This window comes from Ovis aries, chromosome 21 (genome assembly GCF_016772045.2).
Source record: "Ovis aries strain OAR_USU_Benz2616 breed Rambouillet chromosome 21, ARS-UI_Ramb_v3.0, whole genome shotgun sequence".
NCBI lineage: Eukaryota > Metazoa > Chordata > Mammalia > Artiodactyla > Bovidae > Ovis > Ovis aries.
In genome coordinates this window covers 46,900,086-46,924,908 of record NC_056074.1, presented here as the reverse complement: position 1 = coordinate 46,924,908, position 24,823 = coordinate 46,900,086, and the positions used below count along the sequence as shown (strand labels likewise).

Here is a 24,823-nt window from a genome sequence, read left to right as displayed (position 1 = left end):
CTCTGCCCTCGTTCCCGAACCTTTTCCCACCACTCCCAGGCGACACCCTCCTGTCTGGACCCTCTCACGCCGTGACCCGAGCCTCCCCTGCAAGCCGTCCTCCGCAGGGCGCCCAGAGAGGCCCCTCTCTGCCCCTGACCGCGCCTCTAGGCCGTCCCCCGGGCCGGCCCGCGTCTGTCCCGGGGACCCCCGCAGCCCCGCCCCGCCGCTCGTCCCGAGCGGGCGCCCTCGGGCCGCAGCCCGCCTGGCCTCGGCCTCCTCGCGTGGCCCCCAGGCGGCCGCCGGGGCTGGTGCCCCGCCCGCGCGCGCCGAGCGCCGTCGGGACCCGCCTGCGTCGCCGGCCGGGGCGGGGCCTGCGGGCTCGGGGCGGGGCCCGGGGCGGCCCCGCGCGTCTCGCTCGCAGGCCCGGGCCGGCTGTGTCTTCTGTGCCCTCCGAGCCGCCGCCGCCGCCCCCGCCGCCCGCCGGACTCCGACGCGTGGCCGGTGAGTGCACCGCCGGGCACCGACGACCGGGAGAAGCTGCGCGCCCGGCGACCCCGCAGGCTCCCACCGGGGGTAGACGAGTGCCCGGAGGCCCGGCGGGCCGAGGGTCCGCCGGGCGAGGGCAAGGTGCCTCCCTGGTCTCCGGACGGTCCTTGCGGCCCCCTCGAGCCGGGGGCTCCTCCCGAGCACCCCACGCACTGCGCGAACACCGGTGCCCTCCTCTCCGCCGGTGCCAGTGGGCGGGCCGCGCGCCCCGCCAGGGCGTGGGGGTGGCGGCGGCGGTGACTTCATCGCGGTGACGCGCGAATTCCTCACCGGCCTGCCGGGAGCCGAGCTGGGAGTCCCCCCACCTTGGGGCGTGGGCCGCTGACAGGCCCGGCTGGGCTTCGGGAGCCGGGGGCGGGGCGGCAGCGTCCAGGGCCGCGGGAACTATTTCTGGCCGGCCCTTCCCTGGGGGCTCACCTCCTCCGGGCACTCCCGGAAAGGCGGCCGGCTCCTCAGCCTTTCTCGCCCGAGGGCGGGCCGTGCGGGTGGAGCCTGTGCCTGGAAACAGCCTTCCCCGGACCCAGACCCCAGGACAGGCCCAGGTCCGCCGGCGCGGGGCGTTCTGCACCGTTTCTTCTTCCCCAGCAGCAGCTACTGCCGCTTGGTGGGGGAAGGGCCAGTTACAGGCCAGGTGCCAAGGCTCAGACTAGGGGGCTTGGAGGAGGCGTGCGGTTCCCCCCGGAATCGGACTGTCCAGAAATGTCTTCTGCCCTGCCCCGCCCTAGCCGAGGCCAAAACACCGGGCCTGGCCGCTCCCTTCTCCGAGCGCGGGGGGCGGGGCTTTGGAAGGCCAGCTCGCGGCCAGTACCTGGGTCAGCTACAAGGAGGGATGGTGGGATCCTGCCCATCCAGGTTGAGCCTGACCTGTGGCCTGTCCCTGGCCCTCTAGTGAAGCCTCCTCAGGTGGGAACTTCTGCCTGCCTGCCCTACAGAGGAGCCCTCCCACCAGCCAGGTGAGTGCTAGGGCAGCAGCTAGGAGTCCGGCTCCGGGAGGCACCCTGTCTGTCTGGAAACAGGGCCCCAGGGCTCCTCTGCCCTCTGTGTCCCCACCCCGCTCATGCAGACACCCAGAAACGAGAGGGTGGGGTGGCTCTGGGGAGGGGCACAGGCTGGAGCTTCATTTCCCCCTGGGTCAGCGTGGCTATCCCCATTCAGGAGGGACCCCCAGGTCTGGGGGTGGCGCCTGCCAGCTCTGGCTGGAAGGAAGGCAGGCCGGCCCTTTATGAGGCCTGAGGGCCTTCTCCAAGGCCACAGGACTAAGCTAGAAAAGCACAGATCAGTCTACCTTTGAGCAGCTTCTGCCGCCCCTGCCCCCCCAGCAGCCGGTAGGATCCTGCCAACCTGTGACGTGGGGCACAGGGAATGTTTGGGGTGGGGTGGGGTGAGGGGCCTGTGTGAGCTCACCTGAGCTGCCTGCAGGGCTGAGTCAGCCCGTGGTGGTGGCTGGGGGTCCTCCATGCCTCCCCCGCCATGCCCTGGGCGCTGGTCAGGGGAGCCGGGCCCCCCAGGCTCCAGTTGGGCTGTGGGCACCATGTCTGCCCTTGCCGCAGTGGTGGCGGGGGCTTCCGAGCAGCCCTCCCCCACAGGCGCTCCCAGAACCTTCACCCAGGCAGGGGGTTGGCTTGGCCCCAACCTGGTCTGGACGTGTGTCCCCCGCTCCTCTCCCCGCTGGCGTTTGGCCGTCCTCCCGGGCAGCCCCTCCCCCACCTCCCGGCCCCAGGATGGGTGAGTTTGGGGAGAAGTCGGCAGCATGTGGCACCGTCTGCCTCAAGTACCTGCTCTTCACCTTCAACTGCTGCTTCTGGGTGAGCAGTGGGCACCCCCTTCCCCGACCTCGGAGGAGCCTGGCCAGGGGTCCAGGCCCGGGGCCGGGTGTGGTGACCGGTGTGCACTGCCCGCAGCTGGCTGGCCTGGCCGTCATGGCCGTGGGCATCTGGACGCTGGCCCTCAAGAGCGACTACATCAGCCTGCTGGCCTCGGGCACCTACCTGGCCACAGCCTACATCCTGGTGGTGGCGGGCGTTGTCGTCATGGTGACCGGGGCGCTGGGCTGCTGTGCCACCTTCAAGGAGCGGAGGAACCTGCTGCGTCTGGTCAGCGGGGCTGGCCGCACCGCGGGTGGGGGTGGGGCTCCCTGCCAGGCTGCCTGGGGTGGTTCTGGGTTAGGAGGGCTTAGAAGGGAGACATGGGTGAGACTGCAGGACAGACAGACTCTGCTGTGCTCACCTGGGAGGGGCTCCCTGCCCACCTGTGGGTCCCCGTATCCCGGCTGGGCCAGCAGAGGGAAGACGGCTGAGGAGCACTGGGAGGCCGGGGTCCTCCAGCCCTCACCTGCTGCCGGGGGCCCCCATCGTGTGGCCACTTGGCAGCTGAGGGCAGTGGCTCTGCTCTGCCATGCCTGGTGCTGGGCGTCCTCATGGAATGGGGGCATCTGTGTCCCAGCCCACCTGACTGAGCCCCTGCTCCTCCCCCCAGTACTTCGGCCTGCTCCTTATCATCTTTCTGCTGGAGATCATTGCGGGGGTCCTGGCCTACGTCTACTACCAGCAGGTGAGGGCTGGGACAGGCCACCCGAGGACGTGGACGTGCAGGGACACACGTGCAGTGAGCTGGACATGAGCGTGCAGGAGACGTACACATACACATAGGGACACGGACACCCACGCACTGGGCCACACGCACAGGCAGGGCACGCACGTGAAGACCTGCCATGTAAGGGTACACACGCATGTAGGCTAGGAAGGACCAAGACATACAGGCTGCGGTGCTGAGCCTGGAGATGGAGGCGGGGCCACAGGTGGAGGGTGGACCACAGGGACCGCCAGCTGGCCCTCCGCACCCAAGCTGCCTGCTCGGCGGAGGCAGGTGTCCAGGGGATCTGGAGTGCCTTCCCTGCCGCCGACCCTGCCCACGGCCGTCTGGGTGACTCCCAGCCACCTGGCCCCACAACCACCCGTCTGAGCCAGCATCCAATGCCCATTCCCTGACCCCAGCCCTTGCCAGAGTCCTCCTGCATGCCCCCCTACCCCGGTCTGCGCCCACTCCCACCCTGCCCCACCTCGGAGTCTTCAACCAAGGCTGCAGCTGTCCCTCCCTCACCCCAGCTGAACGCAGAGCTCAAGGAGAACCTCAAGGACACCATGACCAGGCGGTACCACCAGCCGGGCCATGAGGGCGTGACCAGCGCCGTGGACAAGCTGCAGCAAGAGGTGGGTGGCCGGGAGGTGCGGGGCGGGGCCTCCCCGGGCCTCTGTGGGCGCCCAGCCCCAGGGCTGCGGCCCGGCGCTCCGCCTGAGCTCTGTTCCTGCTGCAGTTCCACTGCTGCGGCAGCAACAGCTCGCGGGACTGGCAGGACAGTGAGTGGATCCGCTCGGGCGAGGCGGACGGACGGGTGGTCCCCGACAGCTGCTGCAAGACCGTGGTGCCTGGCTGTGGGCGGCGGGACCATGCCTCCAACATCTACAAAGTGGAGGTAGGCCAGTGGGGGCCTGCTGAGCTGCCTGGGATGCGTCCTCGAGGCGACTGGAGGACTTGCCGCCTTCAGCAGCCCCTCCACCCCTGCAGGGCGGCTGCATTACCAAGCTGGAGACGTTCATCCAGGAGCACCTGAGGGTCATTGGGGCCGTGGGCCTGGGCATCGCCTGTGTGCAGGTTTGTGTGTGTAGTGGGTAGCTGGGCATCACCCGTGTGCAGGTGTGGTGTGTCTGGGGGCTGGGCACTGCCTGTGTGCAGGTGTGGTGTGGGGGCGTTGGCATCGCCCGTGTGTGGGTGTGTGCCTGGGGGCTGGGCATCGCCCGTGTGCAGGTGTGTGCGGGTGTGTGCAGGTGTGTGCCTGGGGGTTGGGCATCGCCCGTGCGGGTGTGTGTGGGGGGCTGGGCATCGCCTGTGTGCAGGGATGGTGTGATGTTGGAGGGGGCTGGGCAGCGCCCGTGTGCAGGGGTGGTGTGATGTTGGAGGGGCTGGGCACGCCCGTGTGCAGGAGTGGTGTGATGTTGGAGGGGCTGGGCATCGCCCGTGTGCAGGGGTGGTGTGATGTTGGAGGGGCTGGGCATCGCCCGTGTGCAGGGGTGGTGTGATGTTGGAGGGGCTGGGCATCGCCGTGCGGGTGTGTGGGGGCTGGGCATCGCCGTGTGCAGGGGTGGCGTGTGAAGGCCTGTGTGCAGGGATGGTGTGATGTTGGAGGGCTGGGCAGCGCCCGTGTGCAGGTGTGTAGGTGTGTGCCTGGGGGTTGGGCATCGCCCGTGTGCAGGGGTGGTGTGATGTTGGAGGGGGCTGGGCATCGCCCGTGTGCAGGGGTGGTGTGATGTTGGAGGGGGCTGGGCATCGCCCGTGTGCAGGGGTGGTGTGATGTTGGAGGGGGCTGGGCATCGCCCGTGTGCAGGGGTGGTGTGATGTTGGAGGGGGCTGGGCATCGCCCGTGCGGGTGTGTGTGTGGGGCTGGGCATCGCCCGTGTGCAGGGGTGGCGTGTGTGGGGGTGTGCAGTGTGCTGGGGGCCGGGGCCGGCGTGCTCACGCTGGCCCTGTGCTCAGGTCTTCGGGATGCTCTTCACCTGCTGCCTGTACAAGAGCCTGAAGCTGGAGCACTACTGACTGTGTCCGCGGGCGCCGGCCCTCCGTGTGCTGCAGCTTCGCGATGCGCTGACTACTGACACTCCCGAGAGCCCCAGTGCTGCGGTCCAGGCGGCGCCCCTGCCCCTCGCCTACCGGGGAGACTGTCCTGCTGCCTGGCCCCCCCACCGTGCCATCACCGTGCCCTCTGGGGACCCTCAAGCCCCAGAGGCAGCTTCAAGTGCCTTTAGCTACACACCAAAGTCCCAAGGCCTAAGGTCAGCCCCACCTATCTGCTGGGCTGGGGGTTAGCAACAAAGGCCCCCCTCCCACCACTGTCTCTGGGCTGAGATCGGGGCCTTGGGGTGCTCCCTGAGGCCTATGCCAGTTGGGTAGAAATGGGCTGGTGCAGGGGGGCCAGGCAGCAGCAGGTGAGGCGGCCCCAGGTGCCTCCCCCAGACCCCCCGGGTACCGGGCCTCCTCCTCAACCAGGGAAGAGCTGTCTGGGCCGGGCCTCGGCTGCCCCCCTGCTGACCGTCTGCAGCCTGTACTGACTAGGTCACCGCTCCCCCAGAGGCAGGACCCTGAGGGTTATAGTCGCTGCTGTGCTCCACGCCTGGGACTGCTCCTGCTACTTGATAGGTGCTCAATAAACGTCTGTGGGACGGACGGCTGAGCTGACGTCACTGACAAAGGCACTCTGGTCTCCAAGGGCTGTCCTGTCCGCAGAGTGAACAGACCCACCCCCAGGGCCGCAACAGAAGCAGACATGGGGCGGTGTGAGCTGAGAGCCGACGGGGCTCCAGGGGACGGAGGCTGGGCCAGCTGCAGACAGGCCTCGCAGAAGCTCAGCTGTTCCCTGGATGCAGGGCTGGTGATGCGGCTGAGACCCCAGGGAGCGGGTGACTGGACCGCTGCGGTTTCCAAAGGCCTGTCTGGCCACTGCACAGGGACCAGGCATGGGAGGGGGGTCTTGGGAGCGAGTCAGGTGGGGTCTGGCAGGACGTCTGCCGACAGGGCAGGGTGGGGCCAGAGAAGGGTGCTGGGCCTGGTCTCTGCAGAGACCACCCATCAGACGCCTGGGCAGGTGGCCTCAGGAAGGCCGCCTCCCTCCTGCCCTCTAAGCTGCTGGAGGCACCAGGGCCTGCCTGAGCCCCGCCAAAGCAACAGCTTCTGGTTTGAAGCCTCAGCCTAAGCTGGACCGCGATGAGCTGCCCCCCACCCCCGCCCCCGCCAGACAGCTCTCTAGTTGGTTTTCAGGGCAACGCATTTAACGCCTGGGCACTGAGAGCCCATTCAGAACAGATGCCCAGGAGAGCTGCCTCAGGGCACCTCCCACCTGCTGTGGGGTCTCAGGGGTGGAGTGGAGCTGCCTGCCTGCTGTGGGTGGAGCCTGGAAGCTTCTGGCGGCAGCAACCTCAGGATGCGCAGCTGTGACCACAGGGAGCACTCCACTCAGAGCGCAGAAAGTCTGGAGCATTAGATACCGGGGGAGGAAGTGGGGACCTCTGTTCTCGGCTGAAGGGCACCCAGAACAGCGCTGTGGGACGCCGGTGCCCCCACCCCAAGCACTCGTGACATCTGTGTCTTCTGTGGGGCCAAGCGCCCACAGAGGAAGGGAGCCCCGTGCTGAGCACTCCCGTATGGAAGGCCCACCCTCCTCCTGGGCCGTGCGGGCCTCGGGCACCAGGTAGAACCCCAGGAACCGGCGGGGCAGCCCACAAACCCAGACCAACTGTTAGGACTTCCTGGCAGTCCTCAGAAACATTTACTAGACAGTTCTTTCCAGGGAGGAAGACCCACGCCAACAGAGCCGTGGGCGGGCGTGGCTTCCGGCGCCCCACACCCCAGGGGAACAAGCCATGGGTGAGACGCCCCCTGCGGCATCGCGGGCTCACTTCTCCAGGGGAGCGTAGTTGAGCAGCTTCTCGATCAGGTCCACGTGGGCAAGCAGCATGCGGCGGCAGCAGTAGCGCTTCAGGCCCAGCGCGTCCAGGGCGTCCCTGCAGGTGGGGAGAGATCTGGCTGCAGCCTGCTCCTCCCGGCAGACAGAGGGCCTCGCCCGGGGGGAGCAGCCCCCCTCACCTCCCAGAGACACGGCCCCAGTCACCCTCAAAGCCTCCTGTGTGTGGGCACCAGCGTGGCACCCATAAAAGGGGCGGCCGCTTGGGCAGCCCTGGCCTGGGGCATCTCGGGGAGGAGTCTGGGGCAGGCTGCCAGCATTCACTCGCACTGTGGTCATTCCAGCAGCCTCCTCGAAGCCTGGTGCAGATACTACGGCCGTCCGTTGCTTCCCTATCCACCCAACACAGCTACACGGAGAACCTCACCTGCTACCACACTCCAGGTCCCAGAGGTTCACACTTTGATAAGGATGGGGCTGTCCACACAAGGACCAAAGTCAGACTCTTGTCTAGGGTAAACTCAGACAAGTAAGGCGGTAACTGCAGTGCCAAGGGGCAAACACGGAAAAGGGACCCCACAAAAGCCTGATGATGACGGCTATGTGATCAGAAGCTTGTCCTATGTACTAAAAAAGCCCGTGAGTCTGCAAGACACGGTTTGTTGTTCAGCCGCTCGGTCGTGTCCGTGACGCCATGGACTGCAGCTCGCTGAGCTCATGTTCTCCTCTATCTCCCAGAGTTTGCTTGAACTCCTGTCCATTGAGCTGCTGATGCTACCTAACCGCGTCCTCCTCTGCCGCTCCTTTCTCCTTTCGCCTTCCATCTTGCCCAGCATCAGTGTCTTTGAGGACACGGGGTGGGCCTAATAGCAGGGAGAACTTAGGGAGCTGACGGACAGAGGTGGCCAGGGGCCTATCTGCGGTGGAGGCGTGGAGCCAGAATACTCGAGTCCCCAGACACCAGCGCTTGACAACTAGCTCCCCTCGTCTGCCTGAACTGGGGGGTGGGAGACGCTTTCCTGAGAGCAGGTCTGGAGAACAGGGCTGGCAAAGGCTCCGGGAATAAAAGCCTTGCCGGCGTCACCTGGGATCTGATGAACGTCCCTTGCTCCTGACCTGGAGACCAAGACCCCTGACTGCCGCCTCAAGACCCCAACCCCTCAAGCCTGGATCCTCGACAGCCGCCCGAGACGCCGACGCCGCAGGCTAGGCCCCCTTGACCCTGCCCCGGGCCCCGCAGGCCGGGGCCCCCGTGTCCTCGCTCCGAGCCCCGCAGGCTGGGAAACCCTCCCCTTAGGCCGGGCGCCCCTGTCCTCGCCCCGGGCCCCGCAGGCCGGGCCCCCGTCCCGCCGCCCCGGGCCCCGCAGGCTGGGAAACCCTCCCCTTAGGCCGGGCGCCCCTGTCCTCGCCCCGGGCCGCGCAGGCTGGGAAACCCTCCCCGCCCCGGGCCCCGCAGGCCGGCGGCCGGGAGCGCGCCCCTCACCCCTCGGTGTACTCGGCCTGCAGCAGGCCCAGGTAGGCCTCCCACTTGTTGCCGACGATCTTGCCACACGTGAAGCAGCGAACGGGGATGATCATGGCGGCGGCGCGGGAGCTAGAAGCTTCGCGGCCCGGCGGCCCGACGCCCGGATCCCCCGGCGCTTCCGCCCCGGCGTGCCCATGGCGCGCCCATGGCGCGGGGGTGCCGGCCCGGCCCGCCCCGTGCACCTCCCCGCGGCCCCGGCGCCGCCGGCATCCGCCTCCCGCCGCGACGGCGGCTCCTCCGGCGGGCGCGGGCCCGGGGGCCGGGGCCCGGGGGCCGGGGCCGGGGGCGGGGCCCGGCGGGAGCCCCCCGCCCGCGCCTTGGTACGTCCCGGCCTACGGCGTCCGCGCGGGGCCGCAAGGGCTCGGCGGCGGCGTTCGCGTTCCTCGTGCCCGGCCGACCGACTCCGCGCGGCGGGCGCGAGGCAGGTACAGCGCCCCTGCCGGGCCGCGGGCGGAGTGCGGCCGGGCCCGCGCGAACTGGGGCCCCGAGCGCAGAGCGCGAGCCGCGTTTCAGCAACAAGTTGCGAGCCGGGTCTGGGGCGCGGAGAGCGGCCGGAGGGGCCGGGCAGGGGGCGGCCTCTCCGCCTGGGGCCGCTGCCCGCGGGCACTCGGGGGTCTCTGCGCAGAGTCCGAGGGACCCTCGAGGTCGCCGCCTGGCCGGGTCGCCTGCACAGTAACGGTCCCGGCCCGGTAGCTGCCCGTATCCCTGCAGGCGGGCGGCGCGGGGCGACCCAGCCGGTGGGGGCTCCGGCCGTCGCCGCGGTCAGCTTGGCCCCCCCTCCTGCCTTCTTCCCGGGGGAGGCGCTGGCGGCCCAGGCTCCAGTCCGCGCTCGGCAGGGGCGGGCGCCAGTGACCCGGGAGCGCCGGCTCTGAGGGTCGGGAGGGCACTCGGGGTGTCTTTTGAGCTGAGACTTAAAGAGGGAGCCGGACAGACACCCGTCCGTGCGGGACAGAAGCTGTGGGAGCTGGAGGCGGTGGGGGTTTAAAGGGAGCGGGGGGGGGGCGGGGGCGGGGGCTGTGTCTCGGGAAGTGGCGAGAGGTGAGCCCCCTGATCCTGTGACTGGCGGCTGGGAGAGGGCTGTGTGCACTGAGAAGCAAGGAAGGCTCCCTGGAGGAGGCGAGCTTTGGGCTGAGGAGGGTGGGCTAGGCACCTAGGCAGGGTCTCCTCATATTTGCTGGCCTGGGGCGTCAGGGTCTCTGGTTGGGGTGGGGGGTGGGGGTGGGCCCACCATGTTGGGTCCCAGGCTTTAGCTCAGAGTCCACCTGGGGTGGGTGGTGGACTCTGACTGTAAGTCAAGGGGCTGGGAGTGGAGGTCCCAGGGAGGCTGGCCAGCACTTCTGCGTCTGGAGTTTGGCTCTGGCCACCCTCCCCAGCGGGGTTCGCCGTCCCCCACCCTGCCACGTGCGGAGCCACGAGCAGAAGCCACTTCCCTGCCCTGCCTGCCCCCCCTTCCCAAGCTGACTGGACGCACATCCTGTCCCCGGCTGGGATGGGGCCTTGAGTCACAGTGGCCTGGGGTGGACCCAGGCTCAGCTGTAGAGGCAGCTGCGTCTGCAGAGGTGAGGGGGATAGGCGGGAGGCTCTTCTAGAGCGGGGGTGGGTGCGTGCAGGCTTCCTGGGGGAGGGCCCCGTGGTCCACCGCACCTCGTTCTGGCGCAGTGGCTGTTTACTCCCAGAGACTGGGGGGCGGCGGGAGAGCCAAGTGGACATTCCTGGAATTCCGAGAACTGCGTGTGGATTGAGGCGGGGGGGACTCCTCCCTGCAGCTCCCTGGTTTCCCAGGAGGGGATTGCTGAGCAGCGTGGTGGCACAGGCCACCAGCACACGTGTGCTCAGAGGCCCCTTGGGCACTTGGCCTCCGTGCCCACCCCACCCTGGCTCAGGCCTGGCCAGGCTGGACCTGAGGACCCTGGGGGGCCTCACGTCAGCCTTCTCCCCCGCTGGGCCTTCTCCCTCCCTGTGGGTGCTGAGGGGGCAGGCTGGGCATAGTCCAGCTGTCCTCAGGGTGGGCAGGGGCAGAGAGCATCCCAGGGGCCTGGTGCACTCATGGGGGCGCCGGGGTGGCACAGGCCCGTGGTGGGGGCCCTGGGGATGAGCGCAGATGTGGCCCAGACCTCGGGCTTGGCCTGGAGATGGGCAGGGAGAGTGAGGCGCTGGGTTTCCGAGGAGGGGGTTCCTGCCCCCAGGGGCGGGGGCACAGGGCGGGAGGGTGGTGCTCACGTGGTCTGGAACCCGTGCGCCCTACTTCCTGCCAGAGGAGGGTCACTTCAGGGCAGGCGGGGGACAAGGGGAAATCCACGATCAAAGCTTCAGCCGCTGAGACCCTGTGCCCCGGGTGTTGTCCTGGAAACGCCTCCTGAGAGACGGAGCTGCCCAGGAGGCAGCTGACCCTGCGCCCCGTCTTGGACCACAGCGTCTGCCTCCCCTTCTGTGGGTGGGGGGGGGGGCGGAGGCCACGCAGGTGGAGGGGCAGGATCCCAGCGCAGCCCCGAGCGCCCAAGCTCTGGCCGCTCTGGGTAAGCTGTGCTCACACGTGGGGGGCGGTGTGGTGAGCAGGGGGCGTGGATGCCTCGTCAGGGTTTGACGGAGTCGCCCACCTGCTGCACCCTCGGTGACCCTCTGGGCCCTGGGGTCCCTGGCGGTGTTTGCCGGCCAGCTGTGCAACCTCGTGACCCTGTGGATGGGCATGGTCCTTGAGGATGGCCCGCTCGGCCGTGCGTGGGGCTCCCAGAGGGCACTGGTGTGTAGGGGGCAGGCTGGAGTGTCAGTGCCCAGGTGGGGAAGGGAGCTGCCAGGCCCCAGGGTGGCGGGAGGGTCCTGAGGGGAGCCCCTGTCCTCGGGGTTGTCCTCACTGGGCCTGGGGAAGCGCTGGAGGCCTCTGGGTGGCCTCTTCCCGGGGGCACCTCTCCTGGAGGCAGTGTCTTCCAGGCCAGCGGGAGGAGGGCCTGTGGGCCCGGGTGCTTGTGCGCCCCTCCCCCGGGGTCGGGGGCTGAAGCAGCAGCAGGAAGGCCGGCTCCGCAGGCCTGTTTGTGTTGGCGGGGCCTCCTGGCTCCTCGCAGTCGCCTCAGAGCTGGCAACCTGGGGGCCCGGGCTGGGCGGCCGGCTCTGCACCCTGAGGTGCGGGCACGCTCACTGGCTCTGCTGGGGCCCCGCTCACTGGCTCTGCTGGGGCCCGTCTGCCGCAGGCCTCCGAGGCCGCCGGGCCAGCACTGTCAGTGTTTGGGGAGGTCCTTCTCTGAGCTCGGCCTCGGTCTGGCCAGGTAGGTGCCCACGCTCCCCCGAGCTTCCTCCTGCCCCTGCCCTGGGCCCCAGAGGGTCCCAGAGGCCCAGCCTGGGGCTGGCAGGGCTGGGCGAGGGCTTCTTGCTCTGCCCATCCCAACTGCCTGCCGCGCGTGTTATTCTGGGGACCCAGGCCTCTGCAGTCCTGCACACAGAGGAGGCCCAGAGCAGGCCAGGGGGCAGGAGGCTTCCTGGAGGAGGCGGCCGGGCCAGGTGAGGCGGTGGGACAGCCGGTTCCTGTCTGGCCCTATAGCCACCCCCATCCCCCGACTGAGGCTTGAGTATGGGCTGCCCGGGATGGGGTGGGGCCCTGGGTTCACGGAGGGGCATGGCGGTCACCCGTGGAGGGTCCCGGGGCTGCACTGGGTGGGGGTGTAGGGGGGTCGGCGGCTGGGAGGGGTGCGGGTGGAGCTGCCCCTCAGGGCCTGGCTGGGAGGCCCATCTGCTGACCCAGGTCTGGGGGGGTGCGGCTGCGGAGGCGGCCTCAGGGCTGGGGGCTGAGTGTGTGGGTTTCGGCGTCTGCAGCGTCGCTGTGGGCTCCGGGAAGGGGGCTCATCAGAGAACACGGCGGGGTGGCCCCCTCACGCCCCTGCCCTCCGTGCTCCTGGGCCTGAGCCCCTCCCTGGGCGCAGGGGCACAGGGTTCACTGGGGTGGGGGTGGGGTCCCGGGCCTGGTCCGGGTGCCTCCTTTCTCGCAGTGGTGGGTGCTGCTCACCCCCCGAGTGAGGGAGCCGGTCTCCGGTTGCCAAGCCTCCGCCCGCTTGGTGGCTTTGTGTCTGCCGCGGGTGTGGGTTTGAGAGGACGTGCTGAGGAGGGTGGCCCGGGAGGGGGTGGGCAGGGCGGGGGGTGCGGGGCTTGTGAGCCTCTGCTGTCCACCGCCAGCTGCTGGAAGACCACCAGCACCACCCCCCCGGCTGCAGGGACCCCCTGTCCGAGGGGTCAGGCGTTGGGGGAGGAGTGTGGCCTTGGCCCTCCTCACCCGCAATACCTGGCTGGTAGGGGTCACAGAGTCCCCTCTCTACGCAAGTCCATTAAGGGCCTCGTGACACATCGCTGGCTGGCTCCGCGGGGAGGCTGGGGGCTCAGGGCATCCGTCTCTGGGAAGTGGGAGGGCGTGGGGTGCAGGGCCCTGGGGCACGTGGACCGTCAGGCTGGGCTCTGGGCTGCAGGGCTGCTGGGGGCTGGACGGCCTTCCGTCTGCTGACCACGTGTATTCTCTGAGTGCAGCCCCGTGCGGGCACGCTTGTGCCTCAGGGCTGGGCCCTGAGTCTGCGCACATCGCCCCCGGCCCCCAGCCGCCCTCTCTCCCCGCAGGGATCCCGCCCCGGGTGCAGAGCCCCCGCAGAGGCTGGGAACGAGGCGCAGTGTGGCCTCCACTCCGCCTGTCTTCCCTCCACAGAGCTGCGGCTTTGGCCTTGCTGAGTGCTCGCCTGCCGGCTGGCCCGCCCTCAGGGCCACCAGGCACCGCCCGCCTTCTTCCCAGGCAAGCCAGGTAGGGCAGGGCCTCACTGGTGAAGGCTCTCCTGGTCCCGGGACAGACCGGGACTACGCCAGCCTGGTGTGGTCCTCTCCGCATGTGTCCCACTGCTGGGGGAGCTGCTGGGCGTCGGGGGTGGGGTCCTGGGGCTCCCGTCCACGTTCCCGCTGGCCCCGGCATCCTTGGTTGTCTCCAGGGTGAATCTCAGCTCAGGCTCAGCGGCTCACGGCGGGGACCAGAGCAGGGTTTTAGAGGCTGGGGAGGGTTTTCAGGAGTCCTGGGGCATTGGCATGGTGTTGGCCGAGTGAGGCAGGGGAGAGGGCACCCTGGGTGCTGGGCCCCTTGTGGGAACCAGCCAGCCTTGCACTGGGCTGAGGGGTGGAGGGGAGGCTCCTGGCCCCCAGCCCTGTCCTCAGAGGCGCTGCCCTTCAGCCCGCCTGTGCCCACTGCGCCTCTCAGGGCCCTGAGTGGCCGTCCCTGGCTTGGGCATGTGGGCTGGCAGAGTTGGGCCAAGGGGGAGGTGGCCAGAGGCTGCTGGTGGTCACCAGGATCTCCCGGGCTCACTGCTGCCACTTGCTGCCTCAGCAGAGCTGTGGCCAGCGGTCTCTGCAGAGCCTGCACGGGGGCCCTCCGCGGCTGGCCTCTCCACTGGGCCCTTGGTCGGCAGCGTGTCCCTTCTCGGGGGCCCAGCAGGGCTCAGCCTTGGTCTCCTCATTGTCGCCTACCCCCCAACTTCTTTTTCTCCCTCCCCCTCCCCTCCCCCGTTCCTTCCTCCCCTCCGAGTTCTGCTGACCTTGGGCGAGTTGAGTCCTTCCCTCTTTCGACTGCAGCTTCCTGGACCACCTGACAGGGTGGGTGCTGCCCTAGGTGGCCTTGGTGACCGGGTAGACCCAGTCCAGGGCGGGGGGCATCCCTGCCTGTCGCACCACCCTCCCTGAGGCCGGGCCCCCTGCTGACCGGAGAGGAGGAGGGGGGCTGCAGGCAGGAGGGGAGGGGGCGTCCAGGCCTCCGGCGGGGGTCTTCCCTCCACACCCAGGGCCTCCACCAGTGGGGTGGGCTGTGGGGGCACAGCAGAGGGGTGTCTGTCCCCGTGCAAGGGGCCTCGGAGCTCCAGCGTGCTGCCGAGGCTTGTGTGCAGGTGTCTGGGAGGGGCCGGTGCGGCGTGACAGTCAGGGCACCTTCGTCAGATTATGGAGACTCTCGAGACTGGCAGCAGCGTGGCCCACCTGCGAGGGGTCCTGTGTGACTACCCGTCGCACGTGTCCAGGAAGCCAGGACCGGGCGAGGGCGGAGGGGTCCTTCGGGCTCGGGCTTGGAGTGGGCTGCCAGCCTTGCACACGTCTGTGGCCTGCCTTGGGCCCAGTGATGACGCCAGCGCCCTTGCCTGGCAGGGTGGCCGCCCTCCTGGCTCCCCTTGCCCCGGCCTCTCCCGGAGGCTTGTCCTTCCCCTCTGCCTGGTCTCCCGGGACCACCCCCGGCTGGGGGTCCCCAGGCTGACCCAGGGCCCCGCGCATCCCTGGCCGGCCCGGGGTGCACCCCGGGTGTGTTCCGGCTGCGCCCTCTGCGCTGCCTCGATCTGGGCGGGCAGGCGGAGCTGCCCCACGTCGCCCCCAGACAGCAAGTGGGTCACCCCTCATCTGCAAAGCGCTTTGCGTTTCGCGTGCGGTCGGAGGCCGCCGAGCCCGGCCGCCAGCGGGGTCCCGGCGCGCTGCGGCTTCCGGGCAGGGCCGGGGCGTCGTGCCGCGGCTGAGAGCTGCCGGCCCCGCGCCCCCAGCCCGGGCGGGCGCTCGGCGGGCGGGCGGAGGAGCGGCGGGCGGGGCGCGCCGGGGCGGGGCCCGCGCGGGGCGGGCCGGGGGCGGGCCGGGGCTGCGATTGGCCGGCGCGGGGCGGGGCGGCCGGCGCGGCGGGGCGGGGGCCGCGCGGGCCGCGCGGGCCGGGCAGGCCGGGGCTGCGGCGCGCGGGCAGGTGTCCGCGGCCCGCCGCGGGTCCCAGCGGAGCGGCGCGCCGGGTGTCCCCGCGGGCCGGGGCGGGGAGCCCGGCGGCCCCGCGCGATGCGCCGCTCGAGCACGGACGAGTCCACGTACCGGCGCAGCCCGTCGCCGCCGGGCAAGGAGCCGGGCTTCGCGCGCGGCGGCCCCTTCTTCGGCCTGCACGCCAGCCCCGGCCCCAAGGCGGCCCAGGCGCGCTACACGTCGCCTAAGGGCAACAAGTACGTGGTCTTCTACCTGGACCTGTCCTTCATCTTCCTCCTAGAGCTCAAGCGCTGCAGCATGGCGCGCGGCTGCCTGCAGGGCGTCAAGTACCTCATGTTCGCCTTCAACCTGCTCTTCTGGGTGAGTGGCGGCGGGCCGGGTCGCCGCTCCCGCTGGGTGGGGGTGGGGGTGGGGGTGGGGGCGGGACACTCGGGACACTGGCTGGGGGTGTGCCTGGGGTCGCTGGGGCCAGGGCAGCGCGGCTCCTGGGGGTTCCGGTACTGCTGGGGTCCGCCAAGCTGCACCCTGGGCGGCCGCCCTGCATCCCCTCCGCTCTGTCTGTTGCTGAGACTGGATGTGTCCCGCACCTGCCGTGGCGCGGCGTGGGGCCCCGCGCCTTCCCTCTGCCGGGCCGCTGGCTCCTTCCCCTCCGCCGTGCCCTCGCTCTTCGTGGGCACAGCCTCCCCAGCAGACCCGCCTTCCTGGCTCCAAGGACTGTACTTGCAGAGGGGCCGGGGGGCGGTGGGGATGGCAGGGCGAGCCCTCCGCTGGACCGGCTCCTGGGCAGGACAGGGGCTGGGGCCAGCGGGAGGGCTGTCTGGCCCCTCTGCTGCACCTCCAGCCAGGTGGGGGCTTGTCTAACTTTGTCTAAGGTGGCTGGGTTTGCTCAGATGAGGTGCCTGTGTCCAGGGTCAGAGCTGTTGGTGCTACAGGGGGGCCCCTCCCTCGAAAAACCCCAACACTGGAGGGCAGAGTTGCCGTCCACACCCAGGCGGGGGGGTTGGGCACGCACGCGGGGGTGTCACACTGGCACCGGGAGCCAACCCCGCCGGGCCTGGGCCCCCCAGCCGGGCTGCGAGGCCTGTGGAGAGATGATGCCAAGGTCACAGCCGCTCCATCGCTAATTCCCGACGCCGCTCTCCTTCCATGGTGGGAGCGTGGGGGTGTGGCTGTCCCTCCTGTGGGGGCTCTGGACCCCAGAAGGAGGCCACCGACTGTAAACTCGTTCGCCTGAGCTCCACTTACCGCGAAAGGCTCAGAAAGCACCACCTTACTGCACCTCCCCTTTCCTGGGCTCTGGCCTAAGAAGTACAGGGTCGCTGGGAAGTGGGGGAGGCTCCTGCCCCAGTTGCCCACCCCCCCAGGGGTCACTCAAAAGGTCGTTCTATGCAAGGAGCTCCTGGGAGGGGCCAGGCCTGGAGCTGAGAAGACCCCATAGGCCAAGAGCAGAGGTGGCTGAGGCTGCACTCTGCCCAGGAGTAGGGGGCACAGCTGTCTTCTCCTTGTGGGGCCCTGGGCAGGAGCGGGGGCACCGATCAGGAGCAGAGGGTGGGCACCCGGCCAGGAGCGGGGGGCACCGGTGTGGTGAGCGGCAAGCAGCTGGCAGGGTCAGTCTGCCCCGGGCAGTGTGACGGGAGAGGGCTGCAGGTGGCCTTGTGACTGGTGAGCAGGAAGGGTGGCGGGCGGATGGGGGATGGGGGGTGGCAGGGGGAGGTCCCAGGGGACAGAACCTGCTTCTCCCCCCGCACCCCTCCTCAGAGACGGGGGTATCTGCTTGTTGGGAGGAGGAGAGGGGGCCCTCGAGGGGCCTGTGCCTGAGGGGCAGCCCCCCAAACGGCCTGGCAGAGCTGTCTCTGCCCTGTGAACCCCGAAGGCGCCTCTACACCAGCTGCAGGGTGGACACGCTCCAGTGATCCCTGCCGTGGATGCTGTCCTCAGCCCCGGAAGGAACGTCAGGAACCCCTGGGGACCCTCTCCAGGGCTAGATAATCTGATCCCTTTATTATCCAATTACACTTCCTGGCCAGGTGCCCTGGCCGGGGGGCTGGCTTGGCCCCTCCACACCCCACCTTGGTGCCCCGCGGCCTTGGGGTTCTGCGGTCAGAGAGAGGACCCCCAGGAAACACAGGGCAGGGGTGGTGAGCGTGGCTGGGGGGCTGGCCGGACCCCCACCCCGCCAGGCCCTGCGCAGGTGTCAGCCAGGCCCTCGCTGCTGCTGATGGGGCTGAGGGGTGGGACAGAGCCCCCCTTTCTCGGGATCGGCACCGTTGCTCCTGGGGGTGCTGAGCCCCCGCTGGAGGTATTCTTTGCCCCAGTGTTTCCCACTTGGGAGAAGCTGAGGGGAGGTGCGGTGACCCCTGGGGCTCCCTCCTGCGCCCGCAGCCCAGCAGGGCACATGTGTCCTTGAGTTGCCCCGGAGCCCCCTTCTCCACTGCAGACCCCGTGGGCCCACCCCGCACCCGGCGCGCTCTTCCTGGGCCTAAGCCGGCCTCCCCAGCAGCACCTCCTGCCCCTCCCATCCATTCCCGTGGTCCTGGCTGAGGGTGGGCAGGGGGCTGGCTCTGGAGGCAACCGTGCTCTGCTGGACGGGTTTTCCCTGGGGGTTCCTGGATGGAGTCTGGAAGGGCCGGGCTGGGACCTCCAGCCGTGGGTCCTCGTGTGAATCTGCTGGGTCCTGTGTGTCCTGCGGGTCAACAGCATGGCTCAGGAGAGTCGATGGTATCCCCCGTGCTTGCGAAGAGGTGTCCTGAGATGGAGCCCGGAAGGCCCAGGCGAGCTGCAGGGGGGAAGGGGGGGCGGTGAGGCCCAGGTGCCGGCCAACCCCTAGACTGTGCCCCCACCCAGGGCCACCGGGCCCTCCCAGGGAGGCACAGCCCCACTGGGGACACCACCGCCCTCCAGGGGCACCGCTACCTTCCAGGCGGGCAGGCGGTGGGCAGCTTAGGGCTAGGGTCCTTGAGTCAGGGGCGTCCACTGGGGAGGAGGGCTGTGTGCGGGGCTCAGGAGGTGGCAGTGGGGCTGAGCAGCTCTGGGGGGTGCTCAGGGCTCCCCGGGGCCGTTTCTGCAGCCCTGGGGGTGGTCTTGGTGGTGGGGGTGGGCCTGAGTGGAGGCAGGGCTGGTTCTGAAAGGCGAAGATGCTCCTGTGACTGGCGGGGCCTCAGCCTGCAGCCCGGCCGCTCCCGGGCGTGGTTAACTTGCTGCCGTCCCCCAGCCCCGTCCAGGCGGGAGGGCTCCGTGCGCCGCCTCCCCCGCGTCACGGGCCGGCCTGCCTGTGTGGCTGTGGCGGGCGCCCTGCCTGCTCCCGTCGTCTGCTGCCCAGGCCTCCCTGGTTCCCTGGGCAAGTCCTACTCTCTGTGGATCCTTCGTCCCCCCAGCCAGCCCAGGGTGCGCTTGGTTTCCCCCTGAGGAGCTGCAGACAGGCCTGGCCTCTGGTGCCGGTCTCCTGGGATGGCGAAAGAGGGCCCAAGAGCCAGAAGGCTCTGCAGACCTGGGACCACCTCGGCCGGCGCCCCTACCCTCGGGGAAACAGGCAGGCCAAGGGGCCCTGCTGGAGGTCATGGGGCAGGGCCGGGGGTCTGCGGACCTCAGCCCCCATGACTGCTCTTGGCTCAGGCCTTCTGGGGGTGCTGGGGCGGCTGTGTGTCCTGGTCCCGCTTTCTTCCTGCAGCGGGGAGGGGGCGGGGTGGTGGGGGTCCTGCTGCTGGCGACCACGAGCCAGGGTAGGTGGGCCGCGAGTGTGGGAAGCCGGGGTCCTTGGCTGTCCCGGTCAGGTCAGGGGTCAGGATGCCCCAGGACGCCTGTCCCACATGAGGCCTGTCCCTGGGGCCAGCAGCTGGAAGACAGGGCCTCTGGGGCCCGAGGCTGGTCCCCTGTGGTGGCAGCGGTGGGCCTCCCTGTCCCACCCCCACCAGCATGCCAGCCCCCTCTGATCAGGGACTTGGTGGCTTCTCACATGGGTTGGGGGTGGCAGCAGTTGGTCAGGGGGCTTTGGGAGCTTTGTTTGGGGCAGAGAGGTGTGGCTTCAGCCCCTAAGGGGGCCAGGGGGCAGTGGAGAGGCCCCGGGGCCTGTATGGGGGTGCAGCCCTAGCTCCCCGCTGAGGTCCCACCCGTCTGCTCCCCAGCGGCCCCCCTTCCGCCCGGACGCCAGTCTGGGGCGGGGGTCGGTGGGCTGGAGCCGGCCCCTCTCGGAGCCTGGAGGGAGGCCGGCCTTCTGGAGTGTAAGGAGGACGACTGCAGTCACTTGCAGGCTGTCTGTGGCCGCGCGGCCCACGGGCCTGCCGTCCCCGGGCTGGACCGGGGGCTGCCCGCCCCACCGCAGGCGCAGCCTTCCCCGCTGTGCCGGCGGGGCAGCCCCCTCGCCACACAGAGTTTCTGCTCCCCGCCAGCGTGGTGCCCGAGCCCCGGCATTCGGGCCCCCAGCCCCCGCCCTGGGGACCTGCAGACCTGATCTCTAGCCCAGGGGACAGGTCTTTCCACCCGTGAACTTCACAGAGATGGGCTCCTCCCTTCCCCTGGGGCTGTTCTTGGCTCAGAGGGGGATGTCACCCCACTGTGCCCGGCCCCACCCCCAAGACGGTGCCAGCTGCCTGGTGAGGGGCTTCTGACACATGCTTGGCCCCCGTGGGCACCTGGCCCTTCACCCTGTTCCAAGGATCGGGCCAGCTGCCCAGCCATCTGCCATGCCGAGCCACGTGACTGGAGGGCTGGCGCCCCCCGTGGGCCTCACCAAGGGGCCCCACCTGCCTAGCCCTAGCCCAGTCCTCCAAAATATGGACAAGAAAAGAGACAGCAGGAGGTGGGGAGGGCGTGCCAGGCTGGGCACAGGGGGTAGGGTGTGCACTCCAGGTGTGAGACGGAGACAGGAAGGCCCCGGGGACTGCAGGGTTGGGATGGGGGGCCCGGGGCGGGGCTGCCGTGGGGTGGGGGTCTGCTCCTGGAAGGACACAGTGGGATGGGGTGGGGTGCAGCCCCCTGCCCGCTGCTGCCCGCGGGCCCATCCTGGGAGGGGCCTCAGGCCCTTCTACGCTTGCTCCTCTGTCCGGGTTCCACAGGGCCCATTTCCCCCGTACTCAGAGGCTGTAATTTTCCTGCCAAAATGTTTTAAAAGCTGCCTACGCAGAAGCAGCTTCACAATTACAGGTAATTTTCTTACCCACGTGCCCGCATCACGTTCGCGCTGTTGTTGGCGGCTGGTCTGTGCCTGAGTGCGGAGCCAAGTGACGCATCTGGGTGTCGCCGTGGGCCAGGTCCGTGTCATGGGCGGGCCCAGGCCCTGCAGGACGCTTCCCCCAGACGGCCTCCCGTGACCCTCCCTGGGTCTCCGCAGGGCCAGGGGCTCGGAGGCGCTCGTCCTGTGGACCACAGCTGTCCGTGCCGACCTCAAGGGCAGAGCCGGCTGGCTGGCTGTTGGGTTTTAGAGGAAGGTGCTCCCCTCTGCTCAGAGGCAGCCCTGCACCCCCTACCAGTGCTGGCCTGGGGGCTTGGCCTGGGGCTGAGCTCCTGGAGCGGGAGAGGGTGTGCCTGGTCAGCAGGGATGGGCAGGCGTGGGACCAGGATGCCTGCTTTGGATTCTTTGGGGGGCAGCCCCTGCCCCTGACCTGGGTCCCCCCTCTGCTGCAACGCTGGGCAGAGGCCAGGGGAGACCGTCTGTGTGTGTGTGGCCCACACGGGCACCTGGAGAGCCCAGGGACCTGGGGTGGCCCTGAGTGCCCGTTTCCTGCCCGTCGGCTGGTGGGAGGGCGTGTGACCCGCGCCGGTCCTGGCCTCTTCAGGGTCCCCTGATGGCGCCCCCAGGCAGGGGTGGGTCCCTGCTGCCCCAAGTGGCCTTGCCTGCAGTCAGCACCGTGGACAGCTCTGTCCCTGTGCCTGGCGGGGGCTGCCACATGGGGGTCATCCCTCTCCCACAGGAGGGGCACACACACACTCTCACATGTCTCCTTATGGGGACACACAGACATATACACGTGTCCTTATGGGGACACACACACCCACGTCTCCTTACAGCCAGCAGACCCTGCCCAGCCTGGACACACACACACACACACACACACACACTTCCTTACGGTCAACAGACCCTGCCAGCCTCGGGCTTGAGCTTCCATTTCATCTTGGGGCATCCTAAGGCTTCAGAGTCCCAGCTGGCTGCGTGCCCCCACCCTCCTGGCCGCCCTCGCCCCCCGGGCCAGGTGTCTCCCTAGACTCATCACCACCTGGCCTCCCCTGCCTCTTCCTCCTGCTTGAATCAGTTTTTGTAAAAGGAGCAATTAGGAAGTTCAGTGAAAGCTGCAGTGATCAGGGGAGCGGGCCAGGGAGCGGGCCGGTGTGGGCTCGCGGGCAGCCCCACGGGGGGACGGCTGGGGCCGGGGACGCAGGCCGGATGGCCAGTGGGTGCCTGGCGGGCTCCTCACCTGTGCCCCCCTCTGTGCCCCGGCCCAGCTGGGCGGCTGTGGCATCCTGGGCGTGGGCATCTGGCTGGCGGCCACGCAGGGGAACTTCGCCACCCTGTCTTCCTCCTTCCCGTCGCTGTCGGCCGCCAACCTGCTCATCGTCACTGGCGCCTTCGTGATGGCCATCGGCTTTGTGGGCTGCATCGGGGCCATCAAGGAGAACAGATGCCTCCTGCTCACCGTGAGTCCAGTGGGGGGGCAGGCCGGGCCGGGGTGGCCCTGATGGACACAGGTGCACGTGTACACGCACCCCCGCATGTGTGCCAGGCAGAGCCCCTCCGCCTGGCACTGGGCCTGCTTTCTGCGAGACCGCCTGTCCCAGGACCCCCTCCCAGCTCCTGTCCCAGCCCTCTCAGTCCCCCAGGACCCTGTGCGGGGCGGGTGGGGCTCTCCGTGCGGGCCGGATGGGCAGCACGGCTGAGGCTGGCGGTCCCGGCCCGCAGTTCTTCGTGGCGCTGCTACTGGTGTTCCTGCTCGAGGCCTGCATCACCATCCTCTTCTTCGCCTACACTGACAAGGTACAACCGCGCTGGGGCACGGGCTGCACCCTCCCAGCGGCAAGCGGGCGGGAGGGGCCGAGAACCGACGCCAGGGACCCCAGCCCGGCTCTGGTTGCAACCACAGGTTCTGGCGGCCAGGCCTGGGGGGAACCACAGGGCCTTGGAGGCTCCAGAGAGTCTGAGCACCCAGGGGGCCCCGGTCTTCAGCCGCCTGTCAGCTCGATGGGGAAGTCTCCCACCCCCTGCTGCTGCTTGATGACACACACGAGGGTGTTTCCATGCTTTATTCTCTGGTTATGCCCCAAGACTGTTACTTTTTGTTCATCTGGTTTAGCGCTGGCTACTGGAGCTCTGTGGCTCCCACATCCTTACCTCCTCCTCCAACACCTTCCTCTCTGCTGCTAGGAGACACCCCCCAGGTCCATCTTGGGGGGCCCCTGCCCCAGCCCTGGAATCGGCCATTTCTCTAGGGAGCCTGGTTCCTTCATGGAGAAAGAATGGTCTTAGGAACCAAGGTCTGGGCCTTCTTGGAGCCAGGGGTCCCAGCGGGCCTGTGCAGACGCTGGCCTGGGTGTGCGGTGCCCGACTGTCTCCATCTGCAAGTTAACTGCCATAAGCTCGTGCTGATGCGTCCGACTCGGATCCCATGCTCAGCACCACTAGAGGCCCAGGGAGGCCTTGGGGCGCCAGAGCGTGGTGGAGCCTTCAAGGCGGGGCGACTGCAGGGAGGCGGACAGAGGGCACCTGGGGCCGGCGCGGGCGCGGGTCCGGCCGAGGCAGGTGGAGCTGGCTGCAAGGTGGCCCTGCCGTCCTGCAGATCGACAGGTACGCCCAGCAGGACCTGAAGAAGGGCCTGCACCTGTACGGCACCCCGGGCAACGTGGGCCTTACCAACGCCTGGAGCATCATCCAGACGGACGTGAGGCGGGGCGTGGCCCGGGCGGGGCCGGGGGCGGGGAAGGGCGGGGCCCGGGCGTGGCGTGGCCCCCTCCGTGCACAGTCCCAGCCCGCCTCTCCCGCAGTTCCGCTGCTGCGGGGTCTCCAACTACACCGACTGGTTCGAGGTCTACAACGCAACGCGTGTCCCCGACTCCTGCTGCCTGGAGTTCAGCGAGAGCTGCGGGCTGCACGCGCCCGGCACCTGGTGGAAAGCGGTGAGCCTGTGCCCTCCGGCCGGGCGCGGCTCGGGCCCCTGGGGGCAGGGGCCGACCTCGCCGCCTCCGTGACGCCGACTCTTCCTCCAGCCGTGTTACGAGACCGTGAAGATGTGGCTCCAGGAGAACCTGCTGGCCGTGGGCGTCTTCGGGCTGTGCACGGCGCTGGTGCAGGTAGGAGGCCCCACCTCAGCCCTGAGCCCCAAGAACCGGGCAGCTGAGGAGCCTGGCTCCCTGGCAGAGGTGCAGGCGCCTCCGGGGGATTGTCGGGGCGGTGGCCACGGGGAGGTGACCTGTGACACCTCAGGGACAGACTCCTGAGCTGAGGGTCTGATCTCGTGGACGGAGATCAGCCCCGGCGCCTCTGCTGAGGGTTGCGCACCGGCCGTGTCCCCACACCCCTGCCAGGGGCTGTGGGGGGAGGGGCGTGGTCACAGGACTGCCCAGTGCAGGGCGACGGTGGACAGTGCAGACCCTGCTGAGGCCCGGCCGGCCAGCCCCTGCTCCCCAACCTTCATGCAGGACCTGAGGGCCAGCCCCGGGGGTAGCCCAAGCAGTGTCAGGGCAGCCGTTTCTGGGGTGCAGGCAGAGGCCACCGCCAGTCACCCCCAGGGTGATCGCAAAGGAGCGCAGGGCAGCTGCTGGGGGCCCGGCCTGGAACCTCTAGGCCCTGAGGCCAGCGGAGCCCGGGTGGCGAAACCCACTCCCAGGGGAAGCAGGTCTGGGTCTGGGCCACGGGGTGCCTCTAGGCCTGTGGGGGGCACGCCCTGCCGGAGGCTTCCCCGAGGGACGGGAGTTCCAGCCCCCCAGGACGCCGCCAGTGCAGTGGCCGCGCCGGCCACTGGCCGTGGTCCTGAGCGGCCCTGCCCAGCCCCCGCTGTCCCCGCAGATCCTGGGCCTGACCTTCGCCATGACCATGTACTGCCAGGTGGTGAGCGCGGACACCTACTGTGCATAGCTGCCAGCTGCCCGCCACCCCGCTTCGCCGCCAAAGGATGTCGCCCACCCAGGAGACGGCCGTGTCCCCGCCTGCCTCTCCTGCCAGACCTCTCACCAGCCCGGGCCTGGGAGCCCCTGGGACTCCCGGCCTCAGCAGCGCTGTGCCCAGGCAGGCGGGGTGCTGGGCTCCACGGGGGCTTCTGGCGCTTTTCTTGCCCGAGTGCTCTCCAGGGCAGTGTTTCCCCACCAGCCCCGTCTGGGTTGGGGTGGGAGGTGAGGGGCTCCCCGCTGGCCCTGGTGCTGGAGACGGGCCTCCGGCTGCTCCCTCACACCCTGCAGTGGGGCTGCGGCAGGCTCCAGGCACGTCTAATAAAGTGTGGGCAGCAGTCCCCCTCTGTGTGTCTCAGTGCCTGACCCGGGGGGAGCCACACCCAGGCGGGCCCTGGGGGCTGTGGGCCCTGCACCCACTCCCACCGCCTGCTGCTTGGAGGGGGGCTCCAGGACAGGCGCGGCCCCACCGCCTGCACGGGTCGGCAAGGAAGCCCGGAAGG

The 24,823-nt window shown here is 69.6% G+C and overlaps 3 protein-coding genes across 18 annotated transcripts; 2 read left to right on the top strand and 1 right to left on the bottom strand.

Moving 5' to 3' along the window:
• Positions 1 to 390: 390 nt before the first annotated feature.
• On the top strand, positions 391 to 5,745 carry CD151 (CD151 molecule (Raph blood group)). Of its 7 annotated transcripts, none has more exons than XM_027959994.2 (9): positions 391 to 483; positions 1,418 to 1,481; positions 2,224 to 2,333; positions 2,430 to 2,621; positions 3,004 to 3,078; positions 3,633 to 3,737; positions 3,842 to 4,000; positions 4,093 to 4,179; positions 5,059 to 5,745. In XM_027959994.2, the coding sequence occupies exons 3-9, from the start codon at positions 2,250 to 2,252 to the stop codon at positions 5,116 to 5,118; spliced, it is 762 nt and encodes a 253-aa protein (XP_027815795.1). In that variant the 5' UTR covers positions 391 to 483; positions 1,418 to 1,481; positions 2,224 to 2,249; the 3' UTR covers positions 5,119 to 5,745. The 7 variants fall into 7 exon arrangements, with proteins under 7 accessions (XP_027815795.1, XP_042093743.1, XP_060260162.1 ...); XM_042237809.1 differs by having other exon boundaries at positions 2,115 to 2,333; XM_060404179.1 differs by having other exon boundaries at positions 1,381 to 1,481.
• Positions 5,746 to 6,821: 1,076 nt separating this feature from the next.
• Positions 6,822 to 8,591, bottom strand: POLR2L (RNA polymerase II, I and III subunit L). Its single transcript, XM_027960009.2, has 2 exons — positions 8,463 to 8,591; positions 6,822 to 7,079 (listed from the first exon to the last, which is right to left on the bottom strand). The coding sequence occupies exons 1-2, from the start codon at positions 8,555 to 8,557 to the stop codon at positions 6,971 to 6,973; spliced, it is 204 nt and encodes a 67-aa protein (XP_027815810.1). The 5' UTR covers positions 8,558 to 8,591; the 3' UTR covers positions 6,822 to 6,970.
• A 276-nt stretch (positions 8,592 to 8,867) lies between these two features.
• On the top strand, positions 8,868 to 24,661 carry TSPAN4 (tetraspanin 4). 10 transcript variants are annotated; one of them, XM_042237818.1, is made up of 10 exons: positions 8,868 to 8,929; positions 13,183 to 13,275; positions 14,044 to 14,111; positions 15,514 to 15,593; positions 21,669 to 21,860; positions 22,123 to 22,197; positions 22,997 to 23,098; positions 23,202 to 23,333; positions 23,424 to 23,507; positions 24,223 to 24,661. In XM_042237818.1, the coding sequence occupies exons 4-10, from the start codon at positions 15,531 to 15,533 to the stop codon at positions 24,289 to 24,291; spliced, it is 717 nt and encodes a 238-aa protein (XP_042093752.1). In that variant the 5' UTR covers positions 8,868 to 8,929; positions 13,183 to 13,275; positions 14,044 to 14,111; positions 15,514 to 15,530; the 3' UTR covers positions 24,292 to 24,661. The 10 variants fall into 10 exon arrangements, 9 of the variants coding, with proteins under 9 accessions (XP_042093752.1, XP_042093746.1, XP_042093751.1 ...); XM_042237815.1 differs by lacking the exon at positions 8,868 to 8,929 and adding an exon at positions 10,009 to 10,063; XM_042237812.1 differs by lacking the exon at positions 14,044 to 14,111.
• Positions 24,662 to 24,823: the final 162 nt, after the last annotated feature.

Bases quoted from the DNA above. Each gene is read 5' to 3' on its own strand.
- POLR2L (XM_027960009.2), bottom strand. From the start codon at position 8,557: ATGATCATCCCCGTTCGCTGCTTCACGTGTGGCAAGATCGTCGGCAAC. The intron at 7,080-8,462 runs GTGAGGGGCGCG...CCCCACCTGCAG, and splicing joins CAGGCCGAGTACACCGAGGG to GGACGCCCTGGACGCGCTGG.
- CD151 (XM_042237805.1), top strand. From the start codon at position 2,250: ATGGGTGAGTTTGGGGAGAAGTCGGCAGCATGTGGCACCGTCTGCCTC. The intron at 2,334-2,429 runs GTGAGCAGTGGG...CACTGCCCGCAG, and splicing joins CCTTCAACTGCTGCTTCTGG to CTGGCTGGCCTGGCCGTCAT. The intron at 4,180-5,058 runs GTTTGTGTGTGT...CCCTGTGCTCAG, and splicing joins TGGGCATCGCCTGTGTGCAG to GTCTTCGGGATGCTCTTCAC.
- TSPAN4 (XM_042237817.1), top strand. From the start codon at position 15,531: ATGGCGCGCGGCTGCCTGCAGGGCGTCAAGTACCTCATGTTCGCCTTC. The intron at 23,099-23,201 runs GTGAGGCGGGGC...CCTCTCCCGCAG, and splicing joins GGAGCATCATCCAGACGGAC to TTCCGCTGCTGCGGGGTCTC. The intron at 23,334-23,423 runs GTGAGCCTGTGC...CTCTTCCTCCAG, and splicing joins CCGGCACCTGGTGGAAAGCG to CCGTGTTACGAGACCGTGAA.